At 42.5% G+C, this 18,934-nt stretch overlaps 1 protein-coding gene across 1 annotated transcript in view; it reads right to left on the reverse strand.

Moving 5' to 3' along the window:
- Positions 1-16,939, reverse strand: part of LOC311120860 (dedicator of cytokinesis protein 2-like) — a gene marked incomplete at its 3' end in the record, with an annotated part of 36,517 nt that extends 19,578 nt beyond the window's left edge. Inside the window, exons 1-12 of the mRNA XM_084195421.1 lie at positions 16,853-16,939; positions 12,235-12,318; positions 11,993-12,033; positions 11,781-11,836; positions 11,525-11,621; positions 11,005-11,153; positions 9,308-9,443; positions 6,784-6,941; positions 5,834-5,915; positions 5,540-5,675; positions 5,307-5,382; positions 5,074-5,150 (exon numbers count right to left, since the gene is read on the reverse strand). Coding sequence (XP_084051547.1) covers positions 5,074-5,150; positions 5,307-5,382; positions 5,540-5,675; positions 5,834-5,915; positions 6,784-6,941; positions 9,308-9,443; positions 11,005-11,153; positions 11,525-11,621; positions 11,781-11,836; positions 11,993-12,033; positions 12,235-12,318; positions 16,853-16,895 — 1,135 coding nt within the window. The remainder of the gene's footprint in view (positions 1-5,073; positions 5,151-5,306; positions 5,383-5,539; positions 5,676-5,833; positions 5,916-6,783; positions 6,942-9,307; positions 9,444-11,004; positions 11,154-11,524; positions 11,622-11,780; positions 11,837-11,992; positions 12,034-12,234; positions 12,319-16,852) is intronic.
- Positions 16,940-18,934: the final 1,995 nt, after the last annotated feature.

An 18,934-nucleotide genomic window follows, 5' to 3' on the forward strand; every position in this document is an offset into this window, starting at 1 on the left:
GCAAAATCGGCAGTGTATCAAATACTTGTTCTCCCCACTGTATATTGCTATCCACGTCGGCACCAATGATGTTAGGCTGAAACAGTCAGAGGTCACCAAGAGCAACATAGCATCAGCGTGTAAATTAGCTAGAAAGATGTGTCGGCATCAAGTAATTGTCTCTGGCCTCCTCCCAGTTAGGGCGAGTGATGAGCTCTACAGCAGTCTCACAACTCAATCGCTGGTTGAAAGCTGTTTTCTGCCCCTCCCAAAAGATAGAATTTGTAGATATTTGGCCCTCTTTCTGGGACTCACCCACAAAGAGGACCAAGCCTGGCCTGCTGAGGAGTGATGGACTCCATCCTAGCTGGAGGGGTGCTCTCATCCTATCTACAAACATAGACAGGGCTCTAACTCCTCTAGCTCCACAATGAGACAGGGTGCAGGCCAGGCAGCAGGCTTTTAGCCAGCCTGCCAGCTTAGTGGAGTCTGCCACTAGCACAGTCAGTGTAGTCAGCTCAGCTATCCCCATTGAGACTGTGTCTGTGCCTCGATCAAGGTTGAGCAAAACTAAACATGGTGGTGTTTGCCTTAGCAATCTCACTGGAATAAAGACCTCCTCCATTCCTGTCATTATTGAAAGAGATTGTGATATCTCACATCTCAAAATAGGGCTACTTAATGTTAGATCCCTGACTTCCAAGGCAGTCATAGTCAATGAACTAATCACTGATCATAATCTTGATGTGATTGGCCTGACTGAAACATGGCTTAAGCCTGATGAATTTACTGTGTTAAATGAGGCCTCTCCTCCTGGTTACACTAGTGACCATATCCCCCGCGCATCCCACAAAGGCGGAGGTGTTGCTAACATTTACGATAGCAAATGTCAATTTACCCCCCAAAAAATTACTGTGTTTTCGACTTTTGAGCTTCTAGTCATGAAATCTATGCAGCCTATTCAATCACTTTTTATAGCTACTGTTTACAGGCCTCCTGGGCCGTATACAGAGTTCCTCACTGAGTTCCCTGAATTCCTATCGGACCTTGATAATATTATAATTATAATTTTTGGTGACTTTAATATTCACATGGAAAAGTCCACAGACCCACTCCAAAAGGCTTTCGGAGCCATCATCGACTCAGTGGGTTTTGTCCAACATGTCTCCGGACCTACTCATTGCCACAGTCATACCCTAGATCTAGTTTTGTCCCGTGGAATAAATATTGTGGATCTAAATGTTTTTCCTCATAACCCTGGACTATCGGACCACCATTTTATTACGTTTGCAATCGCAACAAATAATCTGCTCAGACCCCAACCAAGGACCATCAAAAGCCATGCTATAAATTCTCTGACAACCCAAAGATTCCTAGAGGCCCTTCCAGACTCCCTCCACCTACTCAAGGACGTCGGAGTACAAAAATCAGTTAACGACCTAACTGAGGATCTACATTTAACTGAGGATCTAAATTTAACCTTGCGTAATACCCTAGATGCAGTCGCACCCCTAAAAACAAAAAACATTTGTCACAAGAAACTAGCTCCCTTGTATACAGAAAATACCCGAGCCCTGAAGCAAGCCTCCAGAAAATTGCAACAGAAATGGCGCTCCACCAAACTGGAAGTCTTCCTACTAGCTTGGAAAGAAAGTACAGAGCAATATCGAAGAGCCCTCACTGCTGCTTGATCATCCTATTGTTCCAACCTAATTGAGGAGAATAAGAACAATCCAACATTTCTATTTGATACTTTCGCAATGCTAACTAAAAAGCAGCACTCCCCAAGAGAGGATGCCTTTTACTTCAGCAGTGATGAATTCATGAACTTCTTTGACGAAAAGATCATGATCATTAGAAAGCAAATTACGGACTCCTCTTTGAATCTGCGTATTTCTCCAAAGCTCAGCTGTCCTGAGTCTGCACAAAACTGCCAGGACCAAGGATCAATGGAGACACTCATGTTTTTTAATCCTATATCTCTTGACACATTCATGACAATAGTCATGGTCTCTAAACGTTCAAGCTGCATACTGGATCCTATTCCAACTAAACTACTGAAAGAGCTACTTCCTGTGCTTGGCCCTCCTATGTTGAACATAATAAATGGCTCTCTATCCACTGGATGTGTACCAAACTCACTAAAAGTGGCAGTAATAAAGCCTCTCTTGAAAAAGCCAAACCTTGACCCAGAAAATGTAACAAACTATCAGCCTATATCGAATCTCCCATTCCCATTTTACAAAAAAGCTGTTGTGCAGCAACTCACTGCCTTCCTGAAGATAAAACATTTATACGAAACGCTTGAGTCTAGTTTTAGACCCCATCATAGCACTGTGACCGCACTTGTGAAGGTGGTAAATGACGTTTTAATGGCGTCAGACCAAGGCTCTGCATCTGTCCTCATGCTCCTAGACCTTAGTGCTGCTTTTGACACCATCGATCACCACATTCTTTTGGAGAGATTGGAAACCTTAATTGGTCTACACGGACAAGTTCTTGCCTGGTTTAGATCTTATCTGTCGGAAAGATATCAGTTTGTCTCTGTGGATGGTTCGTCCTCTGACAAATCAATTGTACGTTTTGGTGTTCCTCAAGGTTCCGTTTTAGGACCACTATTGTTTTCACTATATATTTTAGCTCTTGGTGATGTCATTCGGAAACACAATGTTAACTTTCATTGCTATGCGGACGACACACAGCTCTACATTTCGATGAAACATGGTGAAGCCCCAAAATTGCCTACCCTGGAAGCATGTGTTTCAGACATAAGGAAGTGAATGGAAATGTTTTACTTTTAAACTCGGACAAAACAGAGATGCTAGTTCTAGGTCCGAAGAAACAAAGAGATCTGCTGTTGGATCTGACAATTAATTTGATGGTTGTACAGTTGTCTAAAAAAAAACTGTGAAGGACCTCAGCGTTACTCTGGACCCTGATCTCTCTTTTGACGAACATATCAAGAATATTTCAAGGACAGCTTTTTCCATCTTCGTAACATTGCAAAAATCTGAAACTTCTTGTCCAGAAATGATGCAGAAAAGCTAATCCATGCTTTTGTCACTTCTAGATTAGACTACTGCAATGCTCTACTCTCCGGCTACCCGGATAAAGCACTAAATAAACTTCAGTTACAATACGGCTGCTAGAAACATTTGATCATATTACTCCAGTGCTAGCCTCTCTACACTGGCTTCCTGTTAAGGCTAGGGCTGATTTCAAGGTTTTACTGCTAACCTACAAAGCATTACATGGGCTTGCGCCTACCTATCTCTCCGATTTGGTCCTGCCGTACATACCTACATGTACAAGACGCATGCCCCCTTATTGTCCCTAGAATTTCTAAGCAAACAGCTGGAGGCTGGGCTTTCTCCTATAGAGCTCCATTTTTATGGAATGGTCTGCCTATCTACGTGAGAGACGCAGACTCGGTCTCAACCTTTAAGTCTTTACTGAAAACTCATCTCTTCAGTAGGTTCTATGATTGAGTGTAGTCTGGCCCAGGGGTGCGAAGGTGAACGTAAAGGCACTGGAGCGACAAACCGCCCTTGCTGTCTCTGCTTGGCCGGTTCCTGTATGTCAATTGGGATTCTCTGCCTCTGACCCTATTACGGGGGCTGAGTCACTGAATTACTGGTGCTTTCCATGCCGTCCCTAGGAGGGGTGCATCACTTGAGTGGGTTGAGTCACTGACGTGATCTTCCTGTCCGGTTTGTCGCTCCCTCAGGCTCGTGCATTGGAGGAGATCTTCGTGGGCTATACTCAGCCTTGTCTCAGGGTAGTAGGTTGGTGGTCTGTTGATATCCCTCTGGTGGTGTGGGGTCTGTGCTTTGGCAAAGTGGGTGGGGTTATATCCTGCCTGGTTGGCCCTGTCTGGGGGTATCGTGGGACGGGGCCACAGTATCCCCCGACCCACCCCTGTCTCAGCCTCCAGTATCTATGCTACAATAGTCTATATGCCGGGGGGCTAGGGTCAGTCTGTTATATCTGGTGTTATTCTCCTGTCTTATCCGGTGTCTTGTGTGAATTTAAGTATGCTCCCTCTAATTCTCTCTCTCTCCCTCTCTCCCTCCCATCCTGGAGGACCTGAGCCCCAGGACCATGCCTCAGGACTACCTGTCACGACTTCCTCCGAAGCTGCCTCCTCTCCTTCTCCATATCTCATCATTCCATTTGTTGTGTCTTATCTATTACACACACCTGGTTCATATCCCCTCATTAGTATGTGTATAAGTGTTCCCTCTGCCCCCCTTGTCCTTGTGGGTGATTGTTTATTGTGAGGAGTAGTAGCTCGGTTGAGCTCAGTGCATTTTGTATTGCCGGGGTATATTTTCCCTGTGTGCCTGTTTTGTTCCAGTGCGCCTGTTTTGCGCACTGGACTGGTTGACGCTATTCTGCGTAACGCTGTATTACGGCATAAACTCTGTATTCTGTGATTTACCATCCTGCGCCTGACTCCTTCAAATCACGCATCACACTACCTGGCCTGATGACTCCTTGCTGTCCCCAGTCCACCTAGTCGTGCTGCTGCTCCAGTTTCAACTCTTCTGCCTGCGGCTATGGAACCCTGACCTGTTCACCAGATGTGCTACCTTGTCCCAGACCTGCTGTTTTCAACTTTCTCTCTCTACCGTACCTGCTATTTCAACCTCTAAATGCCTGTCTATGAAAAGCCAAGTGACATTTACTCCTGAGGTGCTGACCTGTTGCAACCTCCACAACCACTGATTATTATTTGACCCTGCTGGTCGTCTATGAACGTTTGAACATCTTGGAGGAAAATCTGGCCTTAATGGCCATGTACTGTTATAATCTCCACCCGGCACAGCCAGAAGGGGACAGGCCACCCCTCAGAGCCTGGTTCCTCTCTAGGTTTCTTCCTAGGTTTCTGCTTTTTTAGGGAGTTTTTCCTAGCCACCGTGCTTCTACATCTGCATTGCTTGCTGTTTGGGGTTTTAGGCTGGGTTTCTGTATAGCACTTTGTAACATCTGCTGATGTAAAAAGGGCTTTATAAATAAAATGTCATTGATTGATTGAGTAGAGACATCAGCCATGAAGTGCTCATTTGGGCTACTCTGTGAGGTGTGTGGTACCTTGTCCTCCACTGTCTCCTCGTGATGATGTCACCTTGTTCAGCAGGGAGTGGAGGAAGTCATTCTCCCCCACAACCCTGTAAACACACACACACAAACATTTCAACTACATACCCCCTAAAGAAATTACAAGAATAATAAAAAATATATACACTTTTCAACTACATTACAATGACTAAACTAGATAGGGATGGAGGGAGAGAGGAGGACAGGGAGAAGGAGGCAGGACTCACGGAACGAAGGGGATAAAATACTGCTTCTCCTCGTCACACTCTATCTTTCCTTTGATGATGTCACTGATGTCCATCACTGCAGAGAAGAAGAAAAGAATGGACTCTTTTACATTTTCTGTGATCCACCTAGTAAATAATATCAATGTATGTCAAGCCGTGACCAGTGTCAGTGGATCACAATTCAAAATCTTGTTAACACTGCCCACTACCCTATGCCATAAACTAGTACCTACCTGCCACTCCAAAGGGCCTGCGGAGGCCTTGGGTACACTTCTTGGTGTTAGTCTCTTTCAGTTCCATACAACCCACTCTCACTATCTGACAGATCAGGTAGATCTTCTCTCTGTTCAAATCCTTATTACCCAGGTCCTGGAGGGATGGAGGGAGGAGAAATCTAAATAACACGGGGGTCCCAAGGCACAACCAGTTGAGAACCACTGACCTAAATGATATGATGGTAGCTACATCAATAACTTGGGATGCGGAATCATTTCTGCATCAAACAGTGCTCTCTAGTGATGACTTACTGTAAAGACAACCTTCAGGTTGTTCAGCATTTCAATCTCTTTAGGAAAGCCTTTACTGCCCCAGCGGATCAGGTAGTTCTCACTGGAGAGGGAGGGCATGGAAAGGGTTAACAGAACATGTTTTATAAACACTTAATAAACCCTCAATAAGAATCTAAATGCATTGAATGCACATGTAAAAAACAAACAAATTGACATTAACTAAAAAATGTGGTAATCCATTGCTTTCAGCTCTTCAAAAAAAACTTTTCTCCTAAATATAACTATTCTTGTCCAGCAAAGATTGAAAGTGACTTCCTATCAATCTGCTCTAAGTGTACATTGGGGAAACGTTGCCAAGCCATCCAAAGCCAACACCTTCCAAAAATATCCCTGTCACAGTTTGACAGAAGGAGGCCTTTAGACACTGTGGGCATGATGGAGAATGTCACATCCTAGCTGTAATACTCTGGTCTGGATGAAAAAGGAAGGAGAGGAGCATAGATCTGTCTGCTTGACAGTGATAGACAGCTATCCCCATTAGCTGTTAGTCAAGCTCTGCCCCACTATGTTCTGCATTACTATGTTCATAATGAAATAGTATATACAGTACATTAGACTGCAACCATATTGAGAACAGGGTGACATGGATATAAGAGGAGGAGAGGAAGAGAAAAGTAGTGAGAATGAGAGAGGCAGGTATCTATCATCATCACTGGTGTTAGAGCACTGACAGGTGTCAGTCAAACTCTGCCTTCTATGTGCAGCATTCTATGTTTATCGTTAATTGACTACGCTTCAGTACAGTACAGTACAGGAATAAAAAAATATGGAAGGGGGGTAAGAGGAGAAAGAGAGCGGGGGAGAGAGAGGAGGAGAGAGAAAGAAATAGAGACAGAGGGAGGGAGGGTGACAGAAGCACAAGATAGATGTAAAAAGATAAATGGATAGAGGGATGTTTAGATAGAGACCTGATGATGGTCTGTTTGTTGGGGTCGTATAGGGACATGAAGAGTTCAGAATCCTCTCCGATCCGACAGACAAAGTTCCGGACGAAGACATAGAGGCTGTGAGTGGGAGAGGACTGGATCCGGGCCGAGATTACCGAGTGGCCCGTCTGATCGTTGGACTAGAGAAGAGGGAGAAAGAAAGAGAGAGAGAGAGAGAGAGAGCGCGAGAGAGAGAGAGAGAAAGAGAGAGAAAGAGAGAGAGAGAGAGAGAGAGAGAGAGAGAGAGAGAGAGAGAGAGAGAGAGAGAGAGAGAGAGAAATGTAAGGGGAGTGTGAACAATGGCTATACTCTTGGATATCAAAGTCTTCTTTGTATTCTCTCTATCTCTACCATTACTTTCTCATCTCTCTCAATCTTACTTCATCCACACTGTTTTCCCAATCTCTGTAACTCTACCTTTTCAAACCTGTCCCCACTTTCTGTTAGTCTCAGTCTTTCTCTCTTACTCTGCGCTCTATTTTCGGCTGGCGCTAAGGAGGCGCAAGAGTTTGCAATTTTGTCATGTAAAAACGGGTGCACTGGCATTTTCCAGCTCTAACGCCAGGTTCGGCAATTTACCGGTCTAACATCTGAGGTGGGAGGGGTGGCAATATCTGAGGTGTGTCCTTAAAAACAAGCGCAAGTGACCATTTCATGCAGCGCTATTTGGAAGTTTTAAGATCCACGAAAAGCAGGTCTTAACGGTAACGCTGTTGATAATGGCATGTATCTTGAGAGCAGAAGCGCAGCCGATCCAGCCATGACACACAGTGCACATGGAAGAGAAATGTGCATTTTGTGCAGGTGAATATCATATTTAGAACCATTAAAAAACAATTAAAAACCAAGCGTAGCCTACCCTCCACTTAATCAAGGCTGGTTCAGCGGCATCGCATACAGTAAGTGTGTCTTTTTATCAATGGCCATTAGCCAAGTAGCCTATGAATAAAGTGGTTTTAAATGGTCTACTGAGAATGTTTCGAAATATTTTAGAGGTTTTTGCCCTCATGCTTTTTCACAATGCACATACCTGCATACTTAATTTCGATTGTTCAAGTAGGTTATTCATCCCCATTTTCAAAGAGCGCCCCTCGTCCGATTACCAAAGACACGTTCCTCCAGTTCAAACTATTCAGTCCTCCTATAATGCCATATCAACGGCAGATCTTTTTTAGAATCTGCCTCTCACATAGGCAACGATACAATTGACAGGAGCCTAGTGTTTTGTATAGACGTGTGAATGTTATGCGTGAAGACATTTAGGCCTTCATGTGCACACAGTGCCGTGGAACTAGAGAAGCGATTTATGATATATATTTTTTTTTTTTTTTTTTTTTAAGATTGACTGTTTTTCGTTTAATTTGATTAAAAACCAAACGTATTAAAAAATATTAACCGTCCATGGGTTTATGGTGAGAACATGTCATGGCTCGAATGCAATTCAATCTGAAGAAGTGCAAATATGATCTCTAAAATGGTTCCATGATGTTTATAAAACATTACATTTGCGAGCAGTATTATGGTGAGTGGACATTCCCCCTTTCTCTGTATATTGAATTTTTATCCAGCTCCTGTGAAATGTTTGGATGTGCATAAAACCCTCCATAATCTAAATTCCATAGTCCATATTCCAAGTTGCCTTGTCTGTATTGTAAACCCACGGGGAGCAATTATGGTACCTGTAACTGTTTTTCAGACATACAGATGTAGGATCTTAATTTGATCACCCTGTTGCAAAGAAGGAAATGTAAAACTTGTAGCATATTTGAGGTTAAAAAAAGGCTTCTGAAGTTTGTAATTTCCACGTTGAAATTTCAGACTTGACTTTTCCTTACGAAAACTGTATCAACCCCTACACAAATGTCCATGAATTATAATCAACATAATAATTTACATTTCTAGTTGCTGCAGGATTTTCTCCTGCTGTCGCAAACTGGCTCAAATTAAGATCCTACATCTGTAGCCTATTTAAAACAAGTTGTTGTTTCGTTTTTATTAGAATTTGATTCGAATTATCAGTCTTTTTAGGCCTTATCAATAGCCTAGTATATTTAATCTTCATGCTTATTGACTACGTTTTGCATTTCCAGACTACAATTTCCAGTAGGCCTAGACTCTATATCAGTGTGAATACTATAGTGTTTAACAATGTATTTTCATATTGAAGCAGTGCAATTAGAACAATTCGGACTGCAAACATGTTAATCATATTTTGCAAATATGGTGCTGGCTATTTAACGAACTAGGCTATAATAGACTAACATTCAAATTGGAGTTGATGACAATGCAATACATAAAAGACCATAAATATCCAACTTGAAGCAACCATATATTTAGCCATGGAGCATGTTCTGATTGGCCAGTGAGGTGCCAAGCCTCAACACACCAACAACTTGATTATTCATCAAAACCCAGCCCTTTCGTGCCACCACCAGCTACTGCGCCCATAATTCCAGAACCTATAGCACTAAGATTTATCGTTGTGATAGGTTTGTTAAAACCTGACCTGTTCCTCTTTGATGCGTTCGTTGATCTTGGTGGTGGCATCTTGGTGTGCTCTGAACAGGCTGATCACGCTGGTGTTCTCTGGGTCCAGCATGTTCCCATTCACATCCCGCACCACCAGGTCCAACTTCAAGATCCTGGAGGGGACAGGGAGGAGGAAGGAGGAGGAGGAGGAGGAAGAAGAAGGAGGAGGAGGAGGATGAAGAGGAGGGAGGTGGAGGATGTAGGAGGAGGAGAAGGAGAAGATAGAGGAAGAGAAATACAATATTTATGTCTCAGACAGATGCAGAGATGGATTTCCCCGAAATGAGAATGATCTATTTTAGTGATAATGTACACTCTTAGAAGTAAAGGTGCCTGGAAGAACCTTTTGGGTTGCCTCACCGGCGGAACCTTTCCAGTTAAAAAAGGTTCCTTGAGGAACCCCTCTGAAAAGGGTCTTCGAGGAACCCCTGTGTAAAGGTTCAAACCCAAACCTTATTGTGATGGAAGGGGTTCAGTTATTAACCTTTTTAATAATATATTGTAGAGGTGGCAGCCTACCAGATTGGAGGCATGGTTTATTGGAAGTGTGGCTTTCAGATATTTATTTTTGGTCACCTGTAAATGTAATTCCTGTTCATCATGTTAAGTTTGTACACTGCAAATTAAAATGTTCCTTGAATATTTATGCATATTACATATTCTAATATAATATTAGTAATATTAACATTATTAATTACATGCAGTAATAACGTGGTAGCTATTTCAACTTTGGGATTTGCGTAGGCTCTTGAGGAACTCATACATCTCTGTTACCCTCATTGAGTACGTTTACATGCACACTAATAATTCAATATTAAACTAATTATGGCAGTAGGCAGATTATGCAATAGTCATGTAAATACCATACTCTGCTTATCTTAATCGGCCTAAGGTCAAAATCGAAGAAAGCATATGCCGATTAAATCCTCTGGTTTTCTGAGCAATCTTTCAAATGATTAGGACGGCGTTCCAGCAGTGTATTTGATCTGCGCATGTGCTAGCACCAGCCAAGCGAGCCTCCCTCTTTAGAGTGAGTAAAGTGTGTTCGGAACAACTTCTTAGAAGTAGTTTTCACATACAAACTTTATATGTCCGAACTCAGTATCAAATATGCTTTGCAAAAATAACATGTTCGCTGTGACAGAACGTTTATTTTGATTGGCAATTCTCTGCATTTATCAGAGTGCGAATCAGGTAGCCTGATTTCAGATGTGTCCATGTAAACAGGATTATTAGGGAAATCGTTCTTCTTGCAAAGCATGTCAATTATTTAATCAAACTATTATTTTAATCTGACTATCGACAATAATTGCATTTTTGCATGTAACCGCACTCATTGAAGCTACACAACTGTCAGTGTTCAACCTTAACGTGATGACAATACAACAGAACAGATGAACAGGAATGACATTTACTCTAACAGGTGGCCCCAAAAAAAGATATCTTAAAGCCATGTCACTACTACGCCATGTCTCCACTCCAGAGGAACCCGTTGCTACATTGAACCATTAAAGGTTCCTCCAAGAACCCCTCAACTAACCGAAGGTGCAAATATTATCCATTGAATAGAAATGGTTCCTTGAGGAACTCCAGGGGTTCCTTGAGGATCTCCATGGTTCCTCGAGTCACCACTCATTCTAAGAGTGTAGTTCTGTTAGAGTTTATGGTCCATACTTGTTGCCATAGTCAATTTTGGAGGTGACTTTCTGTTTGAGCTCCTTGAACTCGTCGCTAGGCAACGTGCCAGACAGGAGCTGGGAACGCCATTCCATCAGATCCCACATCAGCCGTTGGACCTGCACCACATGCGTCTTCTTATTGGCCTACACACAGATACAAATGGTTACACACATACACCATACACACACCCTACACACACACAGACGCACACACACACACACACACGTAGAGATGTAGGATCTTTTTGATCACTCTTTTGTTGCTGAGAATTTTCCTGCACAACAGGAAATGCAAACTTGTAGTGTATTCAAGGTTTAAAACAGCTTCTAAAGTTAGTAATTTCCACTTTAAAATGTCAGACTATGTCAGACTAATGTCAGAATAATTTACATTTCCTGTTGCTGCAGGATTATTTTCCTGCTGGAGCAAACTGGCTCAAATTAAGATCCTACATCTGTACATGTGCACGTACACACACATACCACACACACACAAAGAGTGTTGGGGTGTTTACCACGAAGAGCTGTTTCCAGATGCTTCCCCACTCCCTCAGAGTGGTGGTCACCTCCTTCACTAGGGGCATCTCTGCTGACAACACCACCTCCTGGTCCCTGTGGAATGAATACCACATATTACTGACACACACATACACACACACACACACACACACACACAAACAGGTAAGCATATGGCAATGACACACACACACACACACACGCACACACAAACACACTGACATACATACAAACACACAGACACACACCACTCACCCTTGCTTTTCAATGATTGCCTTCCTCAGCTGCACTATGCTGGCCGGGAACGCTCCCTGTGAAGATGTGGGGGGAGAGAGGTAGAGAGTGGGGAGAAAGGAGAGACATAAAGCGTGAGGGAGAGAGTACATAGAAATAATATTCGCTCACTTCCTCACCAAAATAACATGCACTTTCACCCAACGCATCTATCCTGTCCAGGTGCGTCTTACTTGTTGATCCTTGTTCCTGACCAGGTAGCCTTTATACCAGCCTGCAACCAGGGAACACAGGGTACAGTCACAGCACATACACATATCATATCCAGTCACAGCACACACACCTACACACACTGTAAAACTGGCTAATAGCGGTAATCAGCAAAAAGAATGACATCCAGACCCAGACATTACTCCCAGTTTACACCCCACATTATTCCCAGTAAAACCACAACATTCCCAGTCAGCTCCCTCACCATCGCAGGTCTCCTGGATGTGGACTGTGTCCCCAACCTCCAGAGACAGCTGCTTCACCCCAAGGCCAATGAAATTCCACGTTACTAGAGGAGACAAAGAGAGATGGCCAATGAAATGACACATCACTAAGAGACACAGAGAGGTGACCAATGAATTCCACATCAGTAAGAGAGACCCTAGAATAGAGAAACATAACCGAAACTAACCATTAGCTTTTGTTTGCACACTTAAAACCAACAAAAACAATCAACGTTTCTTGTTCGGGGAGGGAGGGTATGTTGGATTTTGTTTTACTATTATTTTTGTATTGTATGTTGGGTTTTCTTTGCTTGTTGGTGAACAAGCATATACACTGACTGTACAAAACATTATGAACACCTGCTCTTTCCATGACAGGCTGACCAGGTGAATCCAGGTGAAAGCTATGATCCCTTATTGATGTCACTTGTTAAATCCACTTCAATCAGTTTAGATGAAGGGGATGAGACAGGATAAGGAAGGATTTTTAAGCCTTGAGACAACTGAGACATGGAATGTGTATGTGTACCATTCAGAGGGTGAATGGGCAAGACAAAAGATTTAAGTCCCTTTGAACGGGGTATGGTAGTAGGTGCCAGGCGCACTTGTTTGTGTGAAGAACTGCAACGCTGCTGGGTTTTTCACGCTCAACAGTTCCCTGTGTGTATAAAGAATGGTCCACCACCCAAAGGACATCCAGCCAACTTGACACAACTGTGGGAAGCATTGAAGTCAACATTGGCCAGCATCCCTGTGGAACACTTTCGACACCTTGTAGAGTCCATGCCTGACGAATTGAGGCTGTTCTGAGGGCAAAAGGGGGAGTGCAACTCAATATTAGGAAGGTGTTCCTAATGTTTGGTATAGATTTAGCTACTCTTCTTCTCTTATACAGTACCTCCCCTCCTCCTCATCCCCCTCTTCTTCCTTCTCCTGCCCTCCTAGGGGCACCCTGCTGACAGCTGTCTGTCTGCACTGCTACACATACATACACACACACTGTTTACTGTAACTGACAAAGATATGCTCTCTCTCATACAAACACACATCCACACGTGCAGATAAACACACACACACACACACACACACACACACACAAACACACACACACACACAAACACACACACACACACACACAGTGAGGAAAGTTCCAGAGGTGCGTCATACAGTGTGTCCCAGAATCCGTAGTGGGGCCGAGGCCCAGATGCGCGACAGGTGATATTCTGCCCAAACTATATAAGCCATGGGCTCTCCAACCCTGTTCCTGCAGCTACCCAGTGCTTAATTTGGGAAACCAAATGACGTTTTCGCAAACAAAACATATTTCACTAAACTGTTGACACTCTGCTCCCTCGAGAAAGGAATAAAGGAGAGCGAGGAGGAGATGGAAACGCATGGTGGTGAGATATTCTGTATAGCTAAAGGTAATGTGTCACCCAGTTAATTATGAAAATTCCCTATTACTAAACTATTCAAAATCAAATACAAATTCACTATAATTGTAGGCTTACTGTAAGCCTCCCTTCACAATCAATGAACCAACAGCATCACCTAGGGCTATACGTTCTCTCCCAGACTTGTGGGTAGACATTTTGGAGTGTAGCATAAGGCAACCAGTCCATCCAGTATGCATAATAATACAGTCCACACTCAAAGGCGATTACTCAAATTTGTTTAATTTAGGAGTATAGGCTACACCAATTATGTACCAAAGACATCTTAAATCAGTTTTGTATTATGTTTTTCTGCCATGCGTAATATGTATTTGCTTGAACTCATAAGCCTATCCGTATTCATAAGCTCTAAAATACGTATGGGTGTTTTGAATTAATCATCACCTTAGAAAGAAAGTGCTGTCCATTTTGTTGTGTTAGGCTTTGAAACAACATCCACAACGAACATGTTTTACACTCAGTTCCAACCTGCTGTTGAACTCAATATTAGGAAGGTGTTCCTAATGTTTGGTAAACTCAGGGTATACATGCTTGTTCAGATTACAAAAAGAAAATAGGATATATGTTTGTACAACTAGGTCAAGAACTGTGCCTTCTTTTATATGTTCAATACAAATATATAAACAAAAAAACAAACTTGTTTGTACACTGTCTTCCATTGTTCTGGTGTTTTATAGGTCTGTGTACACATGATGTTAGAAATGGAAACCTACTCACACCACTGTGCTGCTGTTTTATTTGTTACACCCAGAAACCTCATGTTACTTCCTCCCTTCTACACTTCCTGTGTTTTCAATCTAACATGAAAGAAGATTTCGCAATTTTATAAATAATTTCCTGCAATTCTACACATTTAGCCGTGGAACGTAGAGAAAATGTTGCGGTTTTAAAGCACATTTGCTGCAATTCTACACATTTTGCCATGGGTCGGAGTCTATAGGGCTGTGACGGTCATGACATTCTGTCAGCGGGTAATTGTCATGCAACCTGGGAATGTCTTAGAAATCAAAATATATGGGCTGCATGATATGACTTTATACTGATGATTTGGAAAAAAGTTGCAAGAAAGGCATGCACTCTGATCCTTGCGGCGAGAGAGATACAATTGCATTGCTGCTCTGCGCTCTTAGAAAAACAGGTGCTTTCTAGAACCTAAAAGGTTTTTTCAGCTGTCCCCATAGGAGAACCCTTTGAAGAACCCCTTTTGGTTCCAGGTAGAACCCTTTTGAGTTCCATGTAGAGCCCTTTCCACAGAGGGTTCTACATGGAACCCAAAATAGTTCTACCTGGAACCAAAAAGGGTTCTACCTGGAACCAAAAAGGGTTCTCCTATGGGGACAGCCAAAGAACACTTTTTTCTAAGAGTGAGCTTGTATACCAAGCAAGTTAGGGTATATCTAATCAATGGAAGATGACATAATTAAAAGTGAAATGTGGAAGAAAGGCTACAACGACCAAAAGCCAACAGGTATGCTGCTATTTAGGCTATAATCTGAATGGAGTTGTTGTTATGTGTAGGCTAACTGTAGGACGGTGAGAAGCGCAGTAATGTAGTTAGCTAGTTTCTCTTAGTGTGATGCAGTCAAGACAGGTACTATGTAATCGGATGGGATGATAAATAACTAACAAGAAGTTAGTCTAGTGGGAGTTAACAGTGGTTGCGGTCTCTCCCTCTGTGCCTGCTCCAGTGCTCCAAGGCCCCCTGTCTTGCACACACATTCACACACACACTGCACGGCTTTCCCGCTCCCTATAACCTACAGCTGCTTGCTCTGTGCCTCTCTCTCTCCCTTTTCTCCATGGCTCCAAAGTAGCAAAACAATTGGCTTTTCTGCTGCTTCCCTCACTCGGATCGGACCGGGTCTATAAGGTGACGGGTCTGGTTGTCCTTTAGGTCCTTTCGGAACAAGTTAAAACTGTTTATTTATGCATATTGGGTCCGGAGCTTTCCCGCGTCCATTTCGGAACAGGACCTCTAACTCCCATCACCATTTGTCCTCTTCATTCAGATTATTCAAATTCAATCATGAAGTGTTTAGAGAGTGATTAGAGGGACAATAGAGTGCTGAGTACCAGGCCATTAGCGAGGGCCGTTAGCAAATTTGGTAGGCTACCCATCAGCTCCATTATTTACGTAGTTTTGGATGGGATAACCTTGAACAATGGTCACAGGGAATTTGACTGCGGTCATGACTCATGACTGCCGGTGTGGCGGTAATAAAGTTACCGTGACAGCACTAGGTAGTGAGAAGATTTTGCAATTGTATAACTAATTTCATTCAATTTTACTCAATTTGCCATGGGGCTGAGAAAAAAAAAAACTGTTTTACAGCTAATTTGCCATAGGGTGGAGAGAAATGTTCGACTAACAAAATCAATGGTGGTGCCCCGACCATGATTACTACACGTTTAGACTAACTAACTAATATGGGGGGTTTTGGAACTCAATCGGGGTCTCAATTTACTTTTTAGAGTTAGAATAGTAATAATAATAATAATAATATGCCATTTAGCAGACGCTTTTATCCAAAGCGACTTACAGTCATGCGTGCATACATTTTTGTGTATGGGATACACACATTTTTTTGATTGTGCATCAGCAGTTTTCTACTATTCTACAGTATGTTGAGATCCCGACTGAGTTCCTACAAATAAAAAGGGGGGCATGCAGCCCGTGGGGCCGTTAGTTGCCCATCACTGTTTTAATGCATTTTAGAACTACTGCAACAAATACAAACCCTGCTCTGAAGATCAATATGTTTATGTTTATGAAAAGTGACAGTGATAGAATCAGTCTTTCTGATTAGGAAACATGCCAGTGTTGAGCCAGAGCAACTGCTATCATGTGTGTCAAGTGATTCCTGACAGGCATGTCACAAAGTCACTTTCTGATGCAGCCATTAAAGCACTCTGGGAGGTCTATCAGTGATCTCTACCTCATCTCTCTCTATCATGTCTGTGCAGACATAGTCAGAATGTTAGAGTCAGTTAGCTGAAACCTGCCGACTTCCAGTCAAGGAGGAAGTGAGGGCGATCGGAGATCACCCTCTGCAAGTAGACACACACAAACACATGCACACATACACACACACATACACACATACACACACACGGAGGACTGCACAGGTGAGTGTGGGTTACTTACCCACGCCATATCGCTCCGTTGTGGTCCTCATCCAAGGAGCCATGACTGCCTTTCTTTTCTCTCTCTCCACCTCTCTCCCTTTCTCTCTTTGGGTGTCTGAGATACGTTTTCTGCTCTACCTCTCACTTCTGCAGGGTTTTTTTCTGTATATGAAAGCAGATAACCCCTCCCCCCTCCTTCCTTCCTCTTCTCTTCCTCTTCTCTTCTTCTCTTCACAGCTGTCATGGGATAACTGTCTCAGTAGTTGTTTATGTAAAGGCCTGTTCACTAACTGTAGCTCTCTATCTGACCTTACACTCTTAGAAAAAAGGGTTCCAAAAGGTTCTACGGCTGTCCCTATAGGAGAGCCCTTTTTGGTTCCAGGAAGAACCCTTTTTGGTTCCAGGTAGAACCCTTTTTGGTTCCAGGTAGAACCCTTTTTGGTTCCAGGTAGAACTCTTTATGGTTCCAGGTAGAACTCTTGTGGCCCTTTGTCTAAAGGGTTCTATCTGGAACCAAAAGGGTTCTACCTGGAACCAAAAGGGGTTCTTCAAAGGGTTCTCCTATGGGGACAGTCGAAGAACCCTTTTAGGTTCTAGATAGCCCCTTTTGTGTAGCACGAACAATGAACCTGTTCTCAATGAGTGGTCAATGGGCAGCATGAGTGTTCTAAGTGAGGCAGTAGTTTAGTCTAAAGTGACAAATGATTTTACTTGTTGGCAGCCTATCTGATATACAATTACTTTCACCCGCACTCAGAGAAATTAATCTGAATTGAGGCCTACTATGTTCGATATAAAACACAACAGATACTTGGCAACATGTTTCAGCTCCTGCTTTGGCAGCTTTCCTAAAAACACAAGCTCCTCTTCTCTTTTCTCTCTCCTTTTTCTGCTCCTTTGCATATGTGATGGAGTGACCGCTACAAGGATTCATCGGTCATCAGTCTGGCAATCGGAGGCTAGATGTAGCCTACCTCTACTACACCAATCTCTCATTATGAGTGATGGGACCGTAATATAGATGTGTAGTGTGTAGTTGCCTTACTTATCCACAAGAGGGTAGTAGACATTACATTTTACAAAAGGTCATAACTATATTGTTGCACAACAAGCAAACGTTCACTTTTCAGAAAACACATGAGAACTGAACAGACCTATACGTAAATGATAAACCTTTATACCCTTTTTAGACTTGATAACATAATAATCGATTGTCTATGAGATGAAACTATCCAAATATGGTCAAACTGATTTCTGTATAACGCACCTGATTTCATTAAAGTGACCTCTCTCGTGCACAGTCCACTGCATGCTCAGTCCGCCACAGCATGCATCCATGGTCCATTACATACCTGTTTCTATGGAAACAGAATGGAGAGATGCTCTATCAGAAGACCAGTGGTGGAAAAAAGTACTCAATTGTCATACTTGAGTAAAAGTAAAGATACCTTAATAGAAAATGACTCAAGTAAAAGTTAAAGTCACCCAGTAAAATATGACTTCCGTAAAATTCTAAAAGTATCTGGTTTTAAATGTACTGAAGTACAGTGGTGGAAAAAGTACTCAATTGTCATACTTGAGTAAAAGTAAAAAGTAAATGCTATACATCAAATTCCTTATATTAAGCAAACCAGATGGCACAATGTTCTTGTTTTTTTAAATGTATGGACAGGCAGAGGCACACTCCAACACACAGACATAATTTACAAACGCAGTATTTGTGTTTAGTGAGGCAGCAGGGATGACAACACGTTATATTGATAGGTGCATGAATTTGGACGATTGTCCTGCCTGAGCATTCAAAATGTAATGAGTACTTTTGGATGTCAGGGAAAACGTGTGGGAGTAAAAAGTACTTATTTTCTTTATGAATGTAGTGGAGTAAAAGTAAAAGTAGTAAAACATATCAATAGTAAAGTAAGGTGAAAAAACGACCCCAGAAAATGAGTTAGGTAGTACTTTAAAGTATTTTTACTTAAGTACTTTAAACCATTGCAGAATACCTTTTCTTTCAAACTGACAGACAGGAAACCACAATGGAACAAACAAAGGGACTGAATATAAATATTAACATATTCATCTAGTTTTGAGAGTGTGTATC

The sequence above is a fragment of the Coregonus lavaretus genome (assembly GCF_964263955.1).
Source record: "Coregonus lavaretus genome assembly, contig: HAP1_SCAFFOLD_2993, whole genome shotgun sequence".
Lineage (NCBI taxonomy): Eukaryota > Metazoa > Chordata > Actinopteri > Salmoniformes > Salmonidae > Coregonus > Coregonus lavaretus.